General features: G+C 43.6%; 2 protein-coding genes across 3 annotated transcripts in view; one reads left to right on the top strand and one right to left on the bottom strand.

The window, feature by feature from the left end:
- ARPC1B (actin related protein 2/3 complex subunit 1B) overlaps positions 1 to 5,584 on the top strand; it is a 96,598-nt gene extending 91,014 nt beyond the window's left edge. The window contains exons 9-10 of the mRNA XM_044302595.1: positions 1,851 to 1,941; positions 5,151 to 5,584. Of these exons, the coding sequence (XP_044158530.1) occupies positions 1,851 to 1,941; positions 5,151 to 5,189 (130 nt within the window). The 3' untranslated portion in view covers positions 5,190 to 5,584. The remainder of the gene's footprint in view (positions 1 to 1,850; positions 1,942 to 5,150) is intronic.
- Positions 5,585 to 7,323: 1,739 nt separating this feature from the next.
- ZC3H15 (zinc finger CCCH-type containing 15) overlaps positions 7,324 to 20,488 on the bottom strand; it is a 56,257-nt gene continuing 43,092 nt past the window's right edge. The window contains exons 5-10 of one of the 2 annotated variants that reach the window (XM_044304718.1): positions 19,649 to 19,740; positions 18,495 to 18,677; positions 14,377 to 14,523; positions 14,168 to 14,269; positions 13,142 to 13,268; positions 7,324 to 7,716 (exon numbers count right to left, since the gene is read on the bottom strand). In XM_044304718.1, coding sequence (XP_044160653.1) covers positions 7,538 to 7,716; positions 13,142 to 13,268; positions 14,168 to 14,269; positions 14,377 to 14,523; positions 18,495 to 18,677; positions 19,649 to 19,740 — 830 coding nt within the window. In that variant the 3' untranslated portion in view covers positions 7,324 to 7,537. The remainder of the gene's footprint in view (positions 7,717 to 13,141; positions 13,269 to 14,167; positions 14,270 to 14,376; positions 14,524 to 18,494; positions 18,678 to 19,648; positions 19,741 to 20,488) is intronic. The other variant, XM_044304719.1, reaches the window with a different exon arrangement.

The raw sequence follows: 20,488 nt of genomic DNA, 5'->3' as shown, positions 1-20,488 counted from the left end.
AGCCTCTAGGGGCAAGTGCAACGCCCCCCTGCTCCTAGAGGCTCATTTGCATATAATAAAAGTAAAAAGATTACACAAAAGCGGGGGCACACTTATAAAAAAGAAATGCAGAGTTAAATTGACATTTTCACATTTATAATGTCAGCGTGTTTAATAGCAAAAATTGGGGTGACAGAAACCCTTTAAAAATAAACAGAGTGTAGTGCTAAAGCTATACACCGACTTGAAAAAGCATTCATACCCCTTGATCTTTTCCACATTTTTCTTGTTACACCCACAAACCTAAATGTATTTTATTGGGATTATATGTGATAGACCAACACAAAGTAGCAAGTATGTGTGAAGTAAAAAACTAAAATAAAAAAAACATACATGGCTTTCAGAATTTTTAAGAATACTTTGTAGGACCACCTTTCTCTGCAAAGTATTTTGGGGTACGCCTCAAACAGCTTTGCACATCTAGAATTTGTGCCCATTCTTCTTTGCAAAATAGCTCAAACCCAGTCAGATGGATTTCTTCTCGCCACTCTTCTATAAAAGGCCAAATTTGTGAAGTACACAACTAATAGTTGTTCTGTGGACGGATTCTCCAACTGTGGATTTCTGCTGCTCCTCCAGAATAACTATAGGCCTCTTGGCTGCCTCTCTAATTGGGATATAATAAAAATATATATTTATATTAATTTATTTTTTTTAACCTAACCCTGCTTACACTTCTCCACAACTTTAGCCGTGACCTGTCTGTTGTGTTCCGTGGTTTTCATGATCCTGTTTGATCTAGGGTTGTTTTGATACCATAAAAAAATGTATTGCTATACACGTGGGGACAAAAAACACACCCAAAAAAAAAAAAAAAAAGACGCGTGCATTCCGCATTTTATGGAACATCCGGCTGTAGCCCTGGCTAATTGCAGCGCAGAGTTCACAGCCTGGGAGTTTTTTTCTCCCAGGCTGTGAGCTCTGTGCTGCAATTGGCCAGGGCTACAGCCTGGGAGAAGGAGATGCCCAGGAGAACAAGGCCAGTCTCCGCCCAGTATAACCAAGACCCCGAAGAGGACATAGCGGGAGAGCGGAGCAGCGTCCAGGGATAAAAGTAGGTGAAGAGAGATCCCTGGGCGCCACTGTACATATCATGATACCTTAGTTTAGAATTTTTTGCCAGATGAAAGGTCGTACATTTACTTTCATTGGTGGCGCAGTGCGCCCGCCTCTCTCCCCTCTTTGGTGGCAGCAGCACGGGGGTGAGGGAGAGAGTGCTTCCTTCTTCCTTGTGCTGCTGAGGAGAACACGGAGCACGCTGAGAGCAGCACGCTCATGTTCAAAGCCTAGCGAAGCCTAGTATCGAAAAAAGGCAAATCCTGGTATCAAGGTCGATACCAGGCAAAAGTATCGATCGGGTATTGAAAATTTGATACAACCGTAGTTTTCATCACTAATGTAACCTCTGATGCCTTCACAGAACAGCTGTAGTTATACTGAGAATAAATTAAACACAAGTGGACTATATTTACTAATTAGGTGACTTCTAAAGGCAATTGGTCAGACTAGATTTTATTTAGGGGCATCAGAGTACGGGGATCTGAATACAAAGGCACTGCACCCTTTTCAGATTTTTATAAAAAAATTTGAGAACCACGTATTACACATACTTGCAGCTTTGCATTCTTCTATCACATAAAATCCCAATTGAATAAATTTATATTTGTGGGTGTAACAGGAAGAAACATGGAAAAGTTCAAGGGATATGAATACCTTTTCAAGGCACTATAGCTCAAAAATGGCCAAAACCAAAAAGGTCAAGTATGAACTAGGTACACACTAAAAACTGAATGTACTTATGTGCTTTACAGTCAACTCTCTGTGCTGACTGGAGGAAAGGCAAAATGTACAAAGTTCTGCACCACTGGGATGGATGGCGGCATGTGCATTTGGGACATCAAGGTAAGGAACATATTGCCATATTGTGATATTATAGTCCTATATCCTTATACCTTCCCTGTAACATAACATTAAAGAGCTTGTCCCACTATAATAACTAAGGGGCGGATTTATTAAGACCAGGGTTTTAGACGCCGCTCTTCATAAGATCCTGTGCTGGATCTGCTAAAGTTCCCATATGTAGAGGTGCAGGCCTCTTCATAACTTTGGCATATCCAACGCAGCTTCTAAATGTCAGACAGCTTCCTAGCTGTCTTACATCTAGACCTTTTTCTATGCCTGTTGTTCCCTCACTTTGCCCTTGGGGTCTATATTGCAAGTGATTGACCCTGTTCAACACTGTTCATATACCACCCTGCACACTTATATACTGTCCCCGACCACACCACACCCCCCTGGCATGAGCAGGGAGAAGTCACAGATTACAGAGAACTGTTAGTTGCGCTGCAATCTGCGCCTGAAATAAACCCAATTTAGGCGTATTTCAGGTTGATAAATGACTCCCTAAGTACCTTGGTGGGAGTCTGACTGCTGGGACCCCCACAGATCATAAGAACAGGAGTCCTAATTTCCCCCGAGTGAACACAGTGAGGGTAACACACTTGTGGTGCATTCATCTCTATGGGCATAAGATAGCCGAGGATACTTGGCTATTTCCAGCCGTCCAAAAGAAATTTAGGCTACATGCATACGACCAAAAACGGCCATCACACATCCATTTTAAGATCAATCGTAGTCTATGGGGTTATTAACAGCAGTTTTATTTTGAAAACAAAATGGGCGTTAAAAATGGACAGTTTATCAGTTAGTTTTTTTTAACTGTCATGTGCATGTGGCCTAATGCAGCAGTGCACATGCATGGCTGTCACCCCACTGAACAGGTGATAAGTTGTTATGGTGAAGCAAGACTGTTATTGGCTGGCTAATGGACCAAATTGTTGAATCATATAAAAACACCCTAAGATCCTGTATCATGTACCATTTGGAGTCAAAAGTGTCATATATAAAACACATCGGGGGAAATTTATCAATCTTGATATCCCCTGAGGTGCCGGAGGAAGTGCTTAATTTATGAAGAGGTGCACACCTCATCATAAATTAAGTGCATCCTCCTGAAGGCTCACAGCAGGCATAGCTTTCAGTCATCACTCAGGCCAGAAAATGATAAATGTACTGGGGCAATGGCTGTTCCCTACATTCTTTTTTAAACTGGCCAGGGAAGTATAGATCTGTGAAATGCAAATGAGCCTCTAGGCGCAACAGGGATGTTCCTGTTAGGGTCCATTCACACATCTGTAAAATGGGTCTACATCCGTTCCGCAATTTTGCGGAACGAGTGCAGACCAATTAATTGTCAATGGGGCCGCAAAAGAAGCGGACAGCACACTGTGTGCTGTCCGCATCTGCACTTCCGTTCTGCAGCACCACAAAAAAATATCACATATCCTAGTCTTGTCTGCAGCCACGCACAAGAAAGGGCATTTATATCGTAGTGCTGGCCATGTGCGATGTGTGGTCTGCAAAATGCACAACAGACATGGCCAGCGTCCGTGTTTTGCGGATGCGCAATTTGCAGACCACAAAACAGTTGCGGACCCTTACTCCTAGAGGCTCAGCTCTCTGCAGTTTGATTGATCGGGCCAGGCAGTGTAAATGTAATCATACCTGGCCCTGACTCCTAAAGTCTTGCGCTGCGCGCTTCAGTATCCAGCACAGGCGCCGTACAGAAGAGAACTGCCGGCAAGCCTCTTTCCTGTACTGTGCTGGATACCGACGTGAACGGCACAGTGCGAGACTTTAGAAGAAACCTCGGCCAAGCGTGTTCACATTTACACTGCCTGGCCTTGTAAATCAAAGTGCAAAGGTCGCGGCAGTTGCAGACAGCTGAGCCTCTGTGTGTAATGCCTATTGTTCCTGTAAGTTCATTTGCCTATATTAACCCTTTCTGCCAGAGGTTTTTCGTTTTGCACTCTCAGCCTTCCCAAAGCCATTCATTTTTTATTTTTCTGTTCACATAGCCATATGAGAGTTGTTTTTTGCGGGACAAGTTGTACATCCCAACGCCACCATTTAATATTGCATATGATGTAGTGGTAAACAGGAAAAAAAGTGAAATGGAAAAAAATAAATAAAAAATGATAAATAATTCCACCAGTTTTAATTTTTTTTTAAATGTTTTTATTATTTACAACGTTCGATGTGGGATAAAACTGACCAGTTACTTTCATTCTACAGGTCAGTATGAATCCAGTGATACCTTTTTTGCATCATTTTTGTTGTGTTTTGATACTGATAACAACAACCTTGGGAAAAAGCAGTTTTATATTATTGTCACTATTTTCTGACCCCTATAAAACTTTATTGTAGTTACGTGTATGGAGCAGAGTTAAGCATTCATTTTTTGCAGGCCGATCTTTTCAGAGATACCATTGTCGGGTGTGTACAACTTTTTGATCACTTTTTTTTGTGGAAAATTAACAGACCAAAAACAGCGAATCAGCCATTTTGACAATTATTTCCGTTTCGCCGTTTAGGGAAAATATATTTTCATAGTATGGGCATTTTCGCACATGGCAATACCCATGATGTGTATTTTTTTAGTTTTCTTATTTTTATTTTGGGGAAAGAGGGGCGATTTAAATTTTTATATTTTTTTTTTCACTCCTTAAAAACTATTTTTTACACTTTTTTATAGTTCTCATAGGGAACTATATCAAGCAATCATTTGATTATTATTCTCATAGACTCCAATGCATTAGCATTGGAGACCATAGGAAACTAGTAAATCTCTCATAGAGTCCTGCGTACATACAAGGGCTCTATAGGAAACACGATCACCGCCGGAGCTTCCAAGTTAGCACTCACTCAGGTTTGACCACAGCATCTAAAGTGTTAAATGTCCATGAACGGCATTATCGCCGGTCGTGGAAATGAGCCGCGGGTGTCTACTGTATGAAACCGCAGACACCCTGTGGCTATGGCAGCCGCTCCGCTCAGGAGTGAGCGCCATCTTTAAAGACCTGGCCAGCTAGCACGGCGCTGGTTGGGAAGGGGTTAAAACTTCAGTTCTCTCAGCAATGCGGGCACATATGAACACAGGTCAAGGAACAAATCTGCTGATACTCTTTAACCACAAAGACCCAACAACTGTAGTCTGTGTAAAACATACCTAGAAGGCTTTGTACAACCATGTTTTCTGCTTTCCTCTTCAGAGCCTGGAGTCTGCAATGAAAGATTTGAAGATCATTTAGGCACTAAATGCAGAATATGAGCCACCAGCTTTTTACATCATCTAACTTCTATATGCAGCGCTTCAGTTGTAACTTGAGAATTCGATCAAATCAGATTAAAATGCTTTGTTTTTTACTTAAGGGTTGTATGCCGACCAATGGGAAGTCAGCTTCTAATAGTTTAGTGTGGGGCATTTCAATGCATCCTCAAGGACTTCTTGAGGCAAAAACCCACAATAAAACCGCCTGGAAATGCAGCAGCCAAACAACTGGAAATGTATTTTCACCATACTACCTTGAATGCTTCCTGTTCATTTTCTTTCTTTGCTAATCCTCAATTGACAGATGTTTACGAGCATTGCTACAAAACTATAAAATGTGCCAGTTAGAAATAAAAAGGCTGATGAAAAAACAAACACTGTCTGGCGTCTGAGTTTAGAAAAGAAAATCCGGGAAACCAAATCTTGAAGACTGAATAAGGGCTCTTTCACACTTGCGTTGTTCTTTTCCGGCATAGAGTTCCGTCGTCGGGGCTCTATGTCGGAAAAATCCTGATCAGGATTATACCAATGCATTCTGAATGGAGAGAAATCCGTTCAGGATGCATCAGGATGTCTTCAGTTCAGGACCGGAATGTTTTTTTTGGCTGGAGAAAATACCGCAGTATGCTGCGCTTTTTGCTCCGGCCAAAAATCCTGAACACTTGCCACAAGGCCGGATCCGGAATTAATGCCCATTGAAAGGCATTGATTCGGATCCGGCCTTAAGCCAAACGTCGTTTCGGCGCATTACCAGATCCGACGTTTAGCTTTTTCTGAATAGTTACCATGGCTGCCAGGACGCTAAAGTCCTGTTTGCCATGGTAAAGTGTAGTGGGGAGCAGCATACTTACCGTTTGTGCGGCTCCCGGGGCACTTCAGAGTGACGTCAGGGCGCCCCACGCGCATGGATCACGTCATCCATGCGTATGGGGCACTCTGACGTCATTCTGGAGCGCCCCGGGAGCCGCACAGATGGCAAGTATACTGCTCCCCACTACTACTATGGCAACCAGGACTTTAATAGCATCCTGGCTGCCATAGTAACACTGAACGCATTTTGAAGACTGATCCGTCTTCAAATGCTTTCAGTACACTTGCGTTTTTCCGGATCCGGCGTGTAATTCCGGCAAATGGAGTACACGACGGATCCGGACAACGCAAGTGTGAAAGAGCCCTAAGCCGCGAGTGGACTTGTGGTTGTGAATGGACGGCTCTTTTCACTCACTTCTAGGGGCCTACTGAGGCCTATAGAACACTAGAGAGAGTCATAAATGCACAAACACTTTTCCATTCCAGAAGACTGCAATGTGATCATATTTTTCTGTGATTTGTCCACTTTCTTACAGCCAAATCACAGCTCTAAAATAGTTATGAAACAGCAAGCTTAAAGGGGTGGTCCAAGTTGTTTGTTCTAAGCAAATGTAAGGGGATTTGGGTTCACTTCATGTACAGTGGCCCTTTTCTCCTAGCTAGCTGACCTGTGATGCCAGTTTCTTTCCCTGCTCTGATGACATTCCGTGCACAACCCTGAAGGAGCAGGTCTGTGTATGGAACGTTCATTGGTTGGAGCAACAAGCCACGCCCCCTGCACTGTCCCATCTGCTGGCTGAGGCTCTGCCCTGTGGCTCCCCTCCCACTGGATTCTTCAAAGTTTAACCCCTTCTACCATAAGCAGCACAGACTCAGGGTTGGAGTCTCTGCCTCAGGTACTGATATTGATGCCCAATCCCAAGAAAATAAACTACAAACCAAAGGTCTAAACCCTTCCGCAATAAAAAATAATATCTCATCACCATGGTTCTTCACAGAATAATACAAATAGAGTGGAAAACCAATCACCCAAACTGTAACATATACATACCTAGTGCTATCTTACCTGTACTTGTGATCCACTAATTCTCGATTTACCCTTTTGCAAAATGGAATACAAAAATTAAGAATAGAGCGAGTCCTATAGGTAACATAAAATGCACAGTTATGAGACCTCCATATAGTCTACATAATGGGGTATCAGATTTACTTTAATACATCCATTATGAGATTTTGCCTTAGGCTTTTATTAAATCACATGATAGACATAACGTATTAAATAAAGCAGATCGTGTACCACCACATCCAAATAAGAAATTTATTTCTCATTCCTATAGAGTCTGACCAATTTACAGTTGTCAAAATTACAACAGGAGAAACGGCTTTGTAAATTGTTTCTGATGTGCTCTGTAGAAGCAGGAAGGGAAAGTCATGTTACCCCATTAAAAAAAAAATCACGTTGAAAAGGCATGGCAGTCTGAATACCCCACTAATGATGTGAGGGATGGGCAGCAATGTTCATTCATCAAGGATATTCAGCTGTTCCTCAAGTTCATCTAGATCTTCTCCCGTAAAAAGATTTTCATCAACAGGGACAGCATCCTCAAGATCTTCTTGGTCATCTTCACTATGTTCTTCGTAATCACTCTGTTCCCCATTTCTCATGTCACCTCCTGATGCTTCATTGAGCTTTGCATCTGTAGACAAAATAGGGGCTGTTAAGAAGTAACACATTACCAGAAAGGCCTGAATATTTAGTCAAGTATTCCATGCACAGCATTAAATTAGCTTTAGACGTGGACTTCATGTAATGCAGCGCTTCACCTCCACCTGTCCAATCCTGACAATCTGCTGCTCATGGGTACTTAGAACTGTACCTTAAAAGGTGGCGGTGATCACCTCATCGGAAGAACCTGCGCTGCTGCAGATACCAAAAATCATTGTTTATGTGGAGCAGATCGTGCTATTTAAAGAGTAATTCCAACTTATTTTTTTACATTTTTCTTTTAAACTGTTCTAAATAGCCTAAAAATCTTTTTTGTAATATAATTAAAGTGAGTCTGTCACCTCCATATGGCCATATACAGCGCTTACATTGCCCTATAGCACACCTATTCATGAATGTAATGGTACCTTTGTCTTTACACTTGCGGAAGCTGGAAAAATGAACTTTGATTGATATGCAAATGAGCACTCACAAGTGCCCAGGCGTTCACTGTGTTGGTGCCCAGGCTGCTCTGCCTTTTTTCATTGTACCCCTGCCCCAGCCTCTGCCCACCCTCCTATTCCCTTGAGTCACCCTAAGGTCCGGCTGAGATCCCGCTCCTGCGCATTGCCTCGCCGGGCCGGAGCATGCTCACTACGATGCCCATTGTTGGCATGGCATCGCTTTAACTACTGCGCAGTAGTTAAAGCGATGCAGCACCAAGAATGGGCATCACAGTGCACATGCTCCGGCCCGGCGAGGCAGTGCGCAGGAGCGGGATCTCAGCCGGACCTTAGGGTGACTCAAGGGAATAGGAGGGCGGGCATATGCAAAGGCTGGGGAACAATGGAAAAAAAAAATATGAGCAGCCTGGGCACCAACACAGTGAACGCCGCCCCTGGGCACTTGTGAGTGCTCATTTGCATATCAAAGTTCGTTTTTCTAGCTTCCGCAAGTGTAAAGACAAAGGTACCATTACATTAATGAATAGGTGTGCTATAGGGCTTTTAATAATGCTTTTTTCCATCATGAAAAAGCACCCAAAGTCCTGGATTTTACAGCTTCTTAAAATTCTGGTACGGTGCTGGCTTGTCAGCACTAACTGTGTAGGGATTACTGGCTGCCATGGAGAACGCTGTATAGGAAGGAGCACACATCACAGCTCCTACCTGTGCTCCCCTCAAGCTAATTCTGACAGCACATCGGTACAGGAGAAAAGCAGGCACAGGCAGGAGCCGGCTCCGCTCAGCTAAATCCTGGCACAGCACATCCGTGCCCTGTGCAGTTGAGCTCTACCAGAATTAAGCAGAGCTTGTGGGGAGCACAGGCCTGTGCTCTGTTCTGTGCAGCCTTCTCTACGGCAAACAGTTAAATCTATACACCAGCACAGAACTGACAAGCCAGCGCTGTACCAGAATGATGATTATAAAAAAAAGCTGTAAAATTCAGGACCAAGTCCTTTTTTTAATACGGAAAACAGCATAATTAATTAATACTGTATATTCTGAAAACTATTTTGGGGCTATTTGGAACAGTTTAAAAGAACTGCAATCTGCTCTCCCAAAATAGTGATTCTCCTTGGGGACAAGCAATCGCTGTATCGATTGCTTGGCCCCATGCAACAATCACCTCTGTTGTATGTAAACGTTTAGGGGGAGATTTATCAAACTGGTGTAAAGTAGAACTGGCTTAGTTGCCCATAGCAACCAATCAGATTCCACCTTTCATTTTTCACATCTCCTTTGGACTTGGAGATATTATACTCCACCTATAAAAGGAGTAATCTAGCTGCGTGGTGCACAATATAATGAGTGGAAACATAGCTACTGCATCTGGAAATGCTACAGTATTTGGAGAGCGTAGAGGTACTCTACCTAATAAAGGAGAAATACGGCTGCGTAGTGCAGACTTAAAACAAGACAGGTTTAATGGGAACACTAGAACTAGAGAGGTGCAATGGCTACCGCATTTGAAGATGGCATCTATACTTCGCCTGGTAAGGGAGAAATAGGGCTGCATGGTGCACCATAGAACCAGACAGGTGTAATGACTACAGTATCTGGAGATTGTGCAGGTACTCTACCTATGAAGGGAACAATATGGCTGCTTGGTGCACACTAGAACCAGGCAGGTGCAGTGGCTACGGCAATTAAAGATGGCATCTATACCTCGCCTGGATAGGGAGAAATACGGCTGCATGGTGCACTGTAATGGCTACATCTGGAGATGGTACAGGCATTCACTCTGGTGAACTAGGGTTCCCCCTGTAATATGGTTGCGTTTCGCACGCTAGCACAAGAATGGTTGTACTGGGTACAGCATCTGGTGGGAAAACTCTCCGACTAGGAGGGTGTGTTGAATATAGCCCCTGGTAAAGTGAAATGACTCCAGCTAAAAAGGAGAAACATAGGAACCAGGAAAGTCTGCCGAGTACAGCATTTGGCAGTAGTACAAGTACCCCCCAGTCAAGGGGAAGACTTATGTACCTGGGACACCACATAGGTGTGCCAGCATGCTAAACACGAGGTGGGCTGATTTACCTGTGTGCAGCCAGGGGAGTGCCACCCACAAATCCACTAGAGAGGATACCAACCCTGGAGGGGAGAGGTTCCTCAGTGGACATTTGTATGGAAGACTGCCTGATGCTCTTTTCCAAGAGAATCGGTGCAAAGGTGTCCCCCCAAAGTAGAAGATGGTGCGGCAGGGAAGGATTCGTCACCAGCCTCAGACCTGTCCTGGGAGTGACCGGCGGATGTCGAGGAGGAGCGGGACACAGTTGTGACAACCCGAGGTCGTTTGCGGGAACTAGTGTCTGAACGTGAGCGTGACCCATCCACGGAGAGGTCCCTAGAAGGGCAGAGGTGGCCACAATTTGGGCAGGCAAGCAGTCTGGCGACTCCATCATGGAATGGGAGAGTCGTGCAAGGTTCCCTATGGCTTGGGCCAGGGAACAGGCCCTTTCAGGAGGGCCTGGGAGCTACTGCGCACAAATAGCGACAGGCTGACCGCTTGGCAACCCTTTATCTTAACGGGTGCACGTAAATAAGGGGCAACCCCCGAGGAGGGGGAAGGGAGTCTGAAAAAGAAAGCAGCCAGCCAGAGGCTGTCCTACTGGATCCCAGGTAATGGGGACTGGGTGACCGGTGAGGTACTCAGAGTATGTGCCCGCAGGGGGTGCAACTAAAGTGGATTCCCACAATGGTGCCCCATTCTGCAGCAGGCAGAGACCTGCAGAAAAAAAATAAAAAAAATTTAAATAAAAAAAAGCAGCAAGACCTGCAAAACACAGAGCAGGTCATGTCTGCCTCCTACGGACAAAAGACTAAAACCGATTAGCCTACTGGCTGTAGAGAGGGTATAGCCCACCTGGGTGGAGTCAACCTTTTTGATATCTGGGGTCGCCACCAAGTGGGGTAGCTGGGCATATACCCAAGGTGCTGTGTCTATGGAGTGAGCTGAAACGTTGCCGTTACCACATGGGTTAATAAAATACCCTCTGTTTTTCATGGATATTCAAGTGCTGCCGTGACCTTTTTTTTATTTTTTTTTATTTGTGTGTGTGATAGAGAGAGATAGATATACACACTATACACACACACACACACACACACACACACACACACACACACACCAAAAGTTTGGACACACCTTCTCATTCAAAGAGTTTCTTAATTTTCATGACTATGAAAATTGTAGATTCACACTGAAGGCATCAAAACTATGAATTAACACACGTGGAATTTTATACATAACAAAAAAGTGTGAAAAACTGAAAATATGTCATATTCTAGGTTCTTCAAAGTAGCCACCTGTGGTAGCCATGCTGGTTCAGTATGCCTTCAGTTGAATAAATCCCCAACAGTGTCACCAGCAAAGCACCCTACACCATCACACCTCCTCCTCCATGCTTCACAGGTGGGAACCAGGCATGTAGAGTCCATCCGTTCACCTTTTCTGCGTTGCACAAAGACACGGTGGTTGGAACCAAAGATCTCACATTTTGACTCATCAGACCAAAGCACAGATTTCCACTGGTCTAGTGTCCATTCCTTGTGTTCTTTAGCCCAAACAAGTCTCTTCTGCTTGTTGCCTGTCCTTAGCAGTGGTTTCCTAGCAGATATTCTACCATGAAGGCCTGATTCACACAGTCTCCTCTTAACAGTTGTTCTAGAGATGTGTCTGCTGCTAGAACTCTGTGTGGCATTGACCTGGTCTCTAATCTGAGCTGCTGTTAACCTGCGATTTCTGAGGCTGGTGACTCGGATGAACTTATCCTCCACAGCAGAGGTGACTCTTGGTCTTCCTTTCCTGGGGCGGTCCGCATGTGAGCCAGTTTCTTTGTAGCGCTTGATGGTTTTTGTGACTGCACTTGGGGACACTTTCAAAGTTTTCCCAATTTTTCGGACTGACTGACCTTAATTTCTTAAAGTAATGATGGCCACTCGTTTTTCTTTACTTAGCTGCTTTTTTCTTGCCATAATGCAAATTCTAACAGTCTATTCAGTAGGACTATGAGCTGTGTATCCACCTGACTTCTCCACAACGCAACTGATGGTTCCAACCCCATTTATAAGGCAAGAAATCCCACTTATTAAACCTGACAGGGCACACCTGTAAAGTGAAGACCATTTCAGGTGACTACCTCTTGAAGCTCATCAAGAGAATGCCAAGAGTGTGCAAAGCAGTAATCAAAGCAAAAGGTGGCTACTTTGAAGAACCTAGAATATGACATATTTTCAGTTGTTTCACACTTTTTTTGTTATGTTTATAATTCCACAGCTTTGATGCCTTCAGTGTGAATCTACAATTTTCATAGTCATGAAAATAAAGAAAACTCTTTGAATGAGAAGGTGTGTCCAAACTTTTGGTCTGTACTATATATAACAATGAAAATCTGCAGCACTCCTTGAAGTATAAAAAAATGTGTAGTTTATTCACACATGTCGAAATTTGACAACGTTTTGGTTCTCTCACAGAACCTTTTCTCAAGTCAGGTCACCTGACTTGAGAAAAGGTTCTGTGAGAGAACCGAAACGTTGTCAAATTTCGACATGTGTGAATAAACTACACATTTTTTATACTTCAAGGAGTGCTGCGGATTTTCTTTGTTGTTTGCCGTCCTGAGCCGAGGGACCACCGCGGGCACCTTACAGCCACAACTGCATGCGAAGGGAGTGCTGCCTAACCTTTTCTATGGATATGGCTAGAGTAAATATGTAAAAAAAAAAAATTATATATATATATATATATATATATATATTTTTTTTTTTACACACTGTATATATTACACACACGGTAGAGAGATAATAAATTATATATATATTATCTCCATATCACCAACTTCGTGTGGTATGAAGTTGGAGTAAAAACAGACACTACAAATGTAAACATCATGAAAGGAATAGTGGTTTTCTCACCATCTTTACCTGTTCTTGTGACATATGTGCTGAAACGCTCCTGGCTTGCTACCGTAATGCCCGTTTCATCAACATCTTTTAGAACAAACCGACTCAGGTCAATATCTTTAACATCAGAAGTGTCCACCTTTTCGAATAAAGATACATTTAATAAGAAACCTAAAATAAGATTAAAGGGGTTGACCTACTTAAGCAACTGGCATTTATCACGTAGAGAAAGTTACTAAAAGGAACTTACTAATGTACTGCGATTGTCCATATTGTCTCCTTTGCTCACTTCATTACTTTATCCATAACATTATACACTGCTCGTTTTCAGAGGTTATGCCCACTCTGCAATCCAGCAGCGGTGGTCATGCTTGCACACTATAGGACATAATCTCTGGAAACGAGCAGTGTATAATGTGATTAAGAAACCAAGCCAGCAAAGGAGGCAATATGGACAACCACCATACATTAGTAAATGCCTTGTATTAACTTTATCTACATGATAAATGCCATTTGAGACAACCCCTTTAACTACTGTACCTTTTTCAGATTTGAATCAATTTCAGCAAATAAAAAACCACCACCCAAAGCATCTGAGGACAGATGGATTTTTAGTTGGCCTAGCTTGGATTTAATAGTAAACGACAGAACACCAATCTAAAAAATAATATTAATTTACTCAATATCCACAAATCCAATTTCCTGTGGAAAATCTGCAGCAAATTGGGCCAAAATCTCAAAGCTTCTTTCTCGACAAATGCATAGCGGTGTCCCAGAGAAACTGCTTACAGATCCTCTCTGCTCAAAAAGCAATTTAAGAGATATCTCACTATTAGATGGAAGAAGCTACTTTTCTCCTTCGGATGACGGTCGATCTCCATTATCAGTTTCTTTCTACCCTGTAATATCTGCTAAAACATCAACTTCACTTTTCCCCACATTTGGTTTAAAACAGTGAAGGTCACAGTTTATACTAGGAAAGGGTTTTACTTCATAAAAATAAAAAAAGGTCCAACGTGTCCACAATGAAAAACTTACTTCGTCTTCATCTAACTCAGCAATGTATTGTGTGTCATCAGCCTCGTCATCATCTTCATCCACAAGTTCAGGTCTAAATTCAAAAACTTCACGGCCGCTGATCTACAAAGGGAAAAAAAACAAAAACAAAAAAAAAAACACAGGTTCACCATTATATCCATCTTGGGGCAGAGACGGCTGCAAATTACAACTTCAATAAAAATAAATACCCCCAAAGATTTTCCTGCTTTAAAATCTGACTTTCGCCTTTCCATTTCCTCTTCAATTTTTAATATTCGATCTTGCCGCTTTCTTTTTTTCCATGCGAGAAATGATTCTAAGGTGATCCTGGTAACATGTAGTCCAAGGGCAGCACGCTACAGAAGAAAAGAAGCAAAGGAAGATTTACAAATATACACACACCATTGCATTTAATGACAGCCTTTCTGTATTGCTGGAGCCCCAGATATGACATAACCGTGCACAACCGGCTGCCTTAGGGCTACATGTGGACTGTGATGCCGTTCAGTCCCACACATGCTTGTCTGTGTCCTGCCACCTCCTCCTGATGCCATTACACCACAGCTGACCGCATTTCTGCAAGTCCAGGTGTATTTTCCTTGTCAGGTGTGCAGTGCGGGAGCAGGGACAGGTAAGTAGTAATGGTGCACTGTGTGGCTGGCACAGTTATGGGGCTATATGAATTCTATTGTAAGCAACTTAAATAACCAGTCTAGGCAAAACTGCTACTGGGTTATACCTAGTGCAGAAAGGGACTGGTATTTTCTCTATGAAGCTGTGTGTCAAGCACCAGCCCCCCTCAGGCATACCATGGTACCAGCTTTAGGCTGAATGCACGTGGCCGTGAGTGGTCCGTGGTAACACAGCCTGGATTCCTGCTGAGCAGGAGTGCACGGCGTCATTGGTGGCTATGACGCCGTGCGCGTCATGCTGCTGCTGCTGTACAGTAATGCACTCGTATAGAACATACGAGTGTATTACTGTACAGCAGCTGCGGCATCAAGCGCTCGGCGTCATAGCCACCAATGACGCCGTGCACTCCTGCTCAGCAGGAATCCAGGCTGTGTTACCACGGACCACTCACGGCCGTGTGCATTCGGCCTTCCCCGAATGATACACTGTATGGGTATTCCCACCTGAGACATTTATTGCATGTCCACAGGTAGTCTGTAAAATATTTTATTATAAATGGTCGCCAATGCAACTTAGCAGATTACAAGACTTTTTAGTCTTGTCTTCATCTGTGACTGGACTGCTGCCACACACCCTAGCTGAATAATGCAGCAGGGCACGGGAGCACATAGTTCCCTGCCCCTCTGCCATGGGCTTACGGCCTAGCAGTCCCGAGGTCTTTGCAGTTGTAAAATCCCAGCACAGGAGGGCGTGATGATGTCATTACGCATCTGTGTCGGGATGCAGCGCAGTGAAGGGTGTGCGCCTGCCTCACTATCCCAGCCCGTACTATCTGTGAGAGAGTGCAGGGCCACAGGCGAGTTTTAGATTTTTTTTTTTTGTGTGCCAACTTTGTGGGACATTACTGGGGAGTACACGAGGACATAATACAGTCTGGAGGCAAACTACTACATGGGGGCAGTGTGGGGGACGTTGCTATTGGGGAGGAACTGTAGGGGCATTTCTATTACAGGGACGTATTAGGGGGCATTATTTTTGGGGACACTATACAGGCATTATCACCTGGAGCACAATATAGGGTGTTATTACTGGGGACACTCTAGGGGTCATTATAATTGCTGTAGACACCTTGGGGACAATTGGGGGCGATTTATCACACTGGTGTGAAGTAGAACTGGCTTAGTTGCCCACAACAACCAATCAAATTCCACCTTTCATTTCTCAGAGCTCCTTTGGAAAATGAAAGGTGGAATCTGATTGCTTGCTAAAGGCAAATAAGCCGATTCTACTTTGCACCAGTTTGATAAATGACCCCAATTAGGTCTACTGGGAGGGGGGGGGGTCACTATTATTTCAGCAGTACAGCACTTAGGACATTGGGGAGCACAGTGGGCACAGTATTGGGAGTGGCAGCAGGATGACATCATCAGGACATCAGGATGGGGAGGTTGATGGAAAAATCTAATGTGTGTGTAAATAAAACTCTGTAGAGACGAGATGCGGCTGAAAGTTAGTCATGGCAGTCTGGGTCCAACAGAGAAGAGGAAAGAACGTCTGACTGGAGAGGTCACTGGATGTAAGAGTAATGCGGTGCTGTATTCTGCTATATGTAGAGCTGACTCACTACTGTGACCTGCGTCTCATCTTCTCCTCCAAATTTAATTTGGCTCCTACATTTTTCAGGTTAGGAGCCAATGACTCCTGGGTATTTTTTTTGTCTGCAGCACTGATATGGTCAGCAATCCAGAGGAGGAGATGAGGTGAAATGGTGGCTGTATACAGTTCTCTTTATCAGTCTAAAGGGAAGCGGTCACATTGAACATGGCGTATGCCGCAGGCAGCATGTTATACAGCAGGAGGAGCTGAACACACCGATATATAGTTTTTTGCGGAAAGATTCAGTATAACTTGTATTGAAGTCCCATCAGTGATTGACAGCTATTGCAGTATGCACAGTCAGAGGGAAGGCGGTCAATCACTGATAGGACCTCCTCTTTGACTTCAAAGCCCACAAGGAGCAGGAATTTAAAGGGGTTCTGCACTTTGTTTAAACTGATGATCTATCCTCTGAATAGGTCATCAGCTTCTGATCGGCGGGGGTCAGACACCCGGGACCCCCGCCGATCAGCTGTTTGATAAAGGCAGCGGCTCTCCAGCGCGGCCTTCTCACTGTTTACCGCAGGCCCAGTGACGTCACGGCTAGTATCACTGGCCTGGGCGTGGCCAAGCTTCATTCACGTGAACAGAGCTTAGCACCGCCCAGGCCAGTGATACTAGTCGTGACGTCACTGGGCCTGCGGTAAACAGTGAGAAGGCCGTGGTGCTGCTGGAGTGCCGCTGCCTTCTCAAACAGCTGATCGGCGGGGGTCCTGGGTGTCGGACCCCTGCCGATCAGGAGCTGATGATCTAACTGCAGAGGAAGTGAATAAAATACAAGTTATACTGAATCTTTCCCCACAAAACTATATATGAATCTGCTCAGCTCCTTCTGCTCTGTAAGATGCTGCTGGCGCATTTTCATGACGACAGGTGTGGCCGTTTCTATCATTCCTATCACTTATAAAGGTGACACTGATGTGCAGCCACCTTGCTTTTAATCTTTGGTATGCTGAACAGAGGGAGCACGGGATCCATACTATCCCAACAGGAAGGAGCATCAGAGATGTACCCCAACATATCATATATGTATGGGATATATTGTAGATCGGACCTAAATGTCTCAAATGGGAATATCCCTCTAACTTTTATTGAGGCCCTTGCGTTAGAAGGAGGAGGTAATCTTTGCGGTCACTCCCTTGTCTCTAGAGGATAAGGCAGGACTCCATCACCTCCTGAGGACAGTCTGGGATATTTCTGTGTCAAATAACTCCCATTGATTGCAGCTGCCATAAAGCTGCACTGTCAATATGAAGAACTCCAGAAGAATGCGTTTCTCCAAAATAGATGTCCCCAGGGAAGTTATTTAAAAAAAAACTACAACTAAAATGCACAATACTTCAAGTGGCACCTATCAAATATACAGAGCAGTGTGAAAAAGCAGTTTATAAATTAGTATATTCACACCTCATTTAACTCCAGCAGGCTGTTAACTGGACCCAATTAGAGTTCAAATTAAAAAAAAATCAGACCGTAGAAAAAGCTCGAGTGGCACTACGTGAATGTCATGACAGTGTCACACCTGCAAACCAAAGCATGTATAATAAAACATCCGGTGGTGCTCTGCATTGACAGGCAATATCTTCAACTGAACTGGACTGAGGCCAGAGGAAGCGCATACAAGCGCGAAACGGCTGGTGCCGATTTTTCACATTTGCATTCCTTGTTGTCTGTCCCGCTGACCCAGCTTTTAACAATGGAAGAATAAAGAAAGTTTTTTACATCCGAAGGGGGGTGCCGCAATTTCCTTTTTTCTTGTGGACTGGACCCCATTAGAGTCATTGGGGTCTGTGATGAACACCTGTCTCCAGCTAGGCCAGATCCAATAAACTCCAACAGGATGTTCTCTGCCTAGCAAATCAGTTAAATGGAGGTGTGAATCTACTCTTAGTCAGAACCCCTCCATCATCTGTGTGCAGCGGTCCTAACAATCTCAGTTCCCTGTGTGTTTTGGTACATATCACAGTAGAATACCCCCTCACAAAACTAGGCACACAGTAATTGTAGAGAAGTCACCTGCAAAACTGACATAACATACCTCCTTTTCTATCAAATCTTCTAATGAAATTTCATCCTCCTTTTCTTCTTTCTTTTTTTCCTTCTTTAGTACAAAGCCAGGAGGCAGAGCATGGCGATACATGCAGGTGTCACCTCCACCAGGACACACCCAAAACCAGCCATATTTGTTGCCTTCTATTGCTTCTAGGAAAAATTTACAAACCTGTAACAAAAATATAAAATGTCAACTTCTAAAAAGATCTGTTTATTTTAACATGTTAGCAATGAGGTCCAACAGGTTATAGGACATGGGGTGGAGTAGCCACTCTATCAACATGACGCTTGGTGACGAATATGGCGGACATGGTCTAGAGAATGAATACTGGTATATATCCCCCTTATGTTGGTAACATTTTACAGCTTTTTATTTAAAGGGGTTTTCCATCTTTTTTTTTTTTTTTACCCCTCTGGATCGGCTATCAATATCAGTGTGCAGAGGCTTTCCCAACATACTGCAGCTCAACTCCTATTCAAGTGAATGAGAGTATAACTCATCAATATCTAAAAACGGATCAACCCCTTTAACACCAAACAAGTGCCATTGAAACTGTCAATGATCGTGGCTTCATCTTTAAATTGTACATTTTGCCATAAATAGGCATTTTCTGCATTACAAAATTTCAAACTTAAAGGGGTTATCCAACCCCAATGCCTGGGTACCTTATATAGGTTATACTTACCCCACTCCCCGGCACCCACGGCGCTTATGATCCCTGCATGGCTGCCGCTGCATCTCCCCATCATGTGGATCAAAACATCTGATAATAGGAGGGGGTTGGGCAGCCAACAGCAGGCCACAACCGGGATGAGCCACCCTAGCGCAGCAGGTGTCAGAGGGGTGGGGGGGGGGGGGGGGGTTAGGTATAATCTATATGAGGGGACAGGGCATTGGATCACCCCTTCACCCTAAAATGTCCTCAAAACTAGTTAGTGCATTTTAGCTACTAAAGCAGTGCAGCCACTTAGTTCTGAATGAGGTCTATTCCATGGAAAGGTTTTCTTCTAGAAACACTGAATTCAGTGCTTCTTGGAGAAAACTCTGTCCAATATACAGAACTCCTTAAGGAGAGCAGAGGATAGATCATCAGTTTAAAAGAACTGCAGAACCCCTTTAGGTATCTCAATATAACGTACTATCTGTGTTTTAGGTTTCTTCTTTTCTGCTTCTCCATGCTTCTTGTTCACCACTTCCTCCAGTTTTTTCTCATCCCAATTGTCCATTGTATCTACAAATAATAGTGACAATAGTCATGATCAACTAAACACACACAGACACCCTTTTTAAAAGGGCTTATCCCAGATCCGAAAAAAACTGGCTGCTTTCATTCTAAAACAGCACCATCTCTGTCAACACATTGTGTAAAGATACAAACACCCAATGTAAAAAGCGTTCTACTGTTTGAAGAGCTCAGTGGCACACAGCATCATATAGGAATTTTTAAACTCAGTTTTGCAGGAGTCTGTGCTGCAGTAACTTTATCAAATGATCCTTTACGTTTGATAAATTAGGTGCTTCTTTAAGTCTAACACTTCTGTCTTGAGATGTTACTCCATTTACTATGCCATCCCTTTAATGAAGTAAGAAACATTTTTACAGACTTCTTACGTCTCTGGGGGAGATTTATCTGGTGTAAAGTAGAACTGGCTTAGTTGCCCATAGCAACCAATCAGATTCCACCTTTCATTTTCCAAAGGAGCTGTCAAAACGAAAGGAGGAATCTGATTGGTTGTTATGGGCAACTAAGCCAGTTCTACTTTACACCAATTTGATAAATCTCCCCCTCTGTCGAAAAATTTGGCTTAAAGAGGACCTTTCACCGCTCCTGATATGTCCGTTTTATTAGCCTTATGCATTCCCCATGCAATAACAATTCTGGAGCATCTATTCTTCTGTCTGTATGTTGTGTAATTCCTTTATTATGTCTACTAGAAGTTATGAGTGAATTGCTAGCAGTCTGCATTAAGGGTACAGAG

This window comes from Bufo gargarizans, chromosome 8 (genome assembly GCF_014858855.1).
Source record: "Bufo gargarizans isolate SCDJY-AF-19 chromosome 8, ASM1485885v1, whole genome shotgun sequence".
In the NCBI taxonomy this organism is placed as follows: Eukaryota; Metazoa; Chordata; class Amphibia; order Anura; family Bufonidae; genus Bufo; species Bufo gargarizans.
The sequence above is the reverse complement of the archived record's forward strand: the minus strand, read 5'-3'. Positions and strand labels throughout refer to the sequence as shown.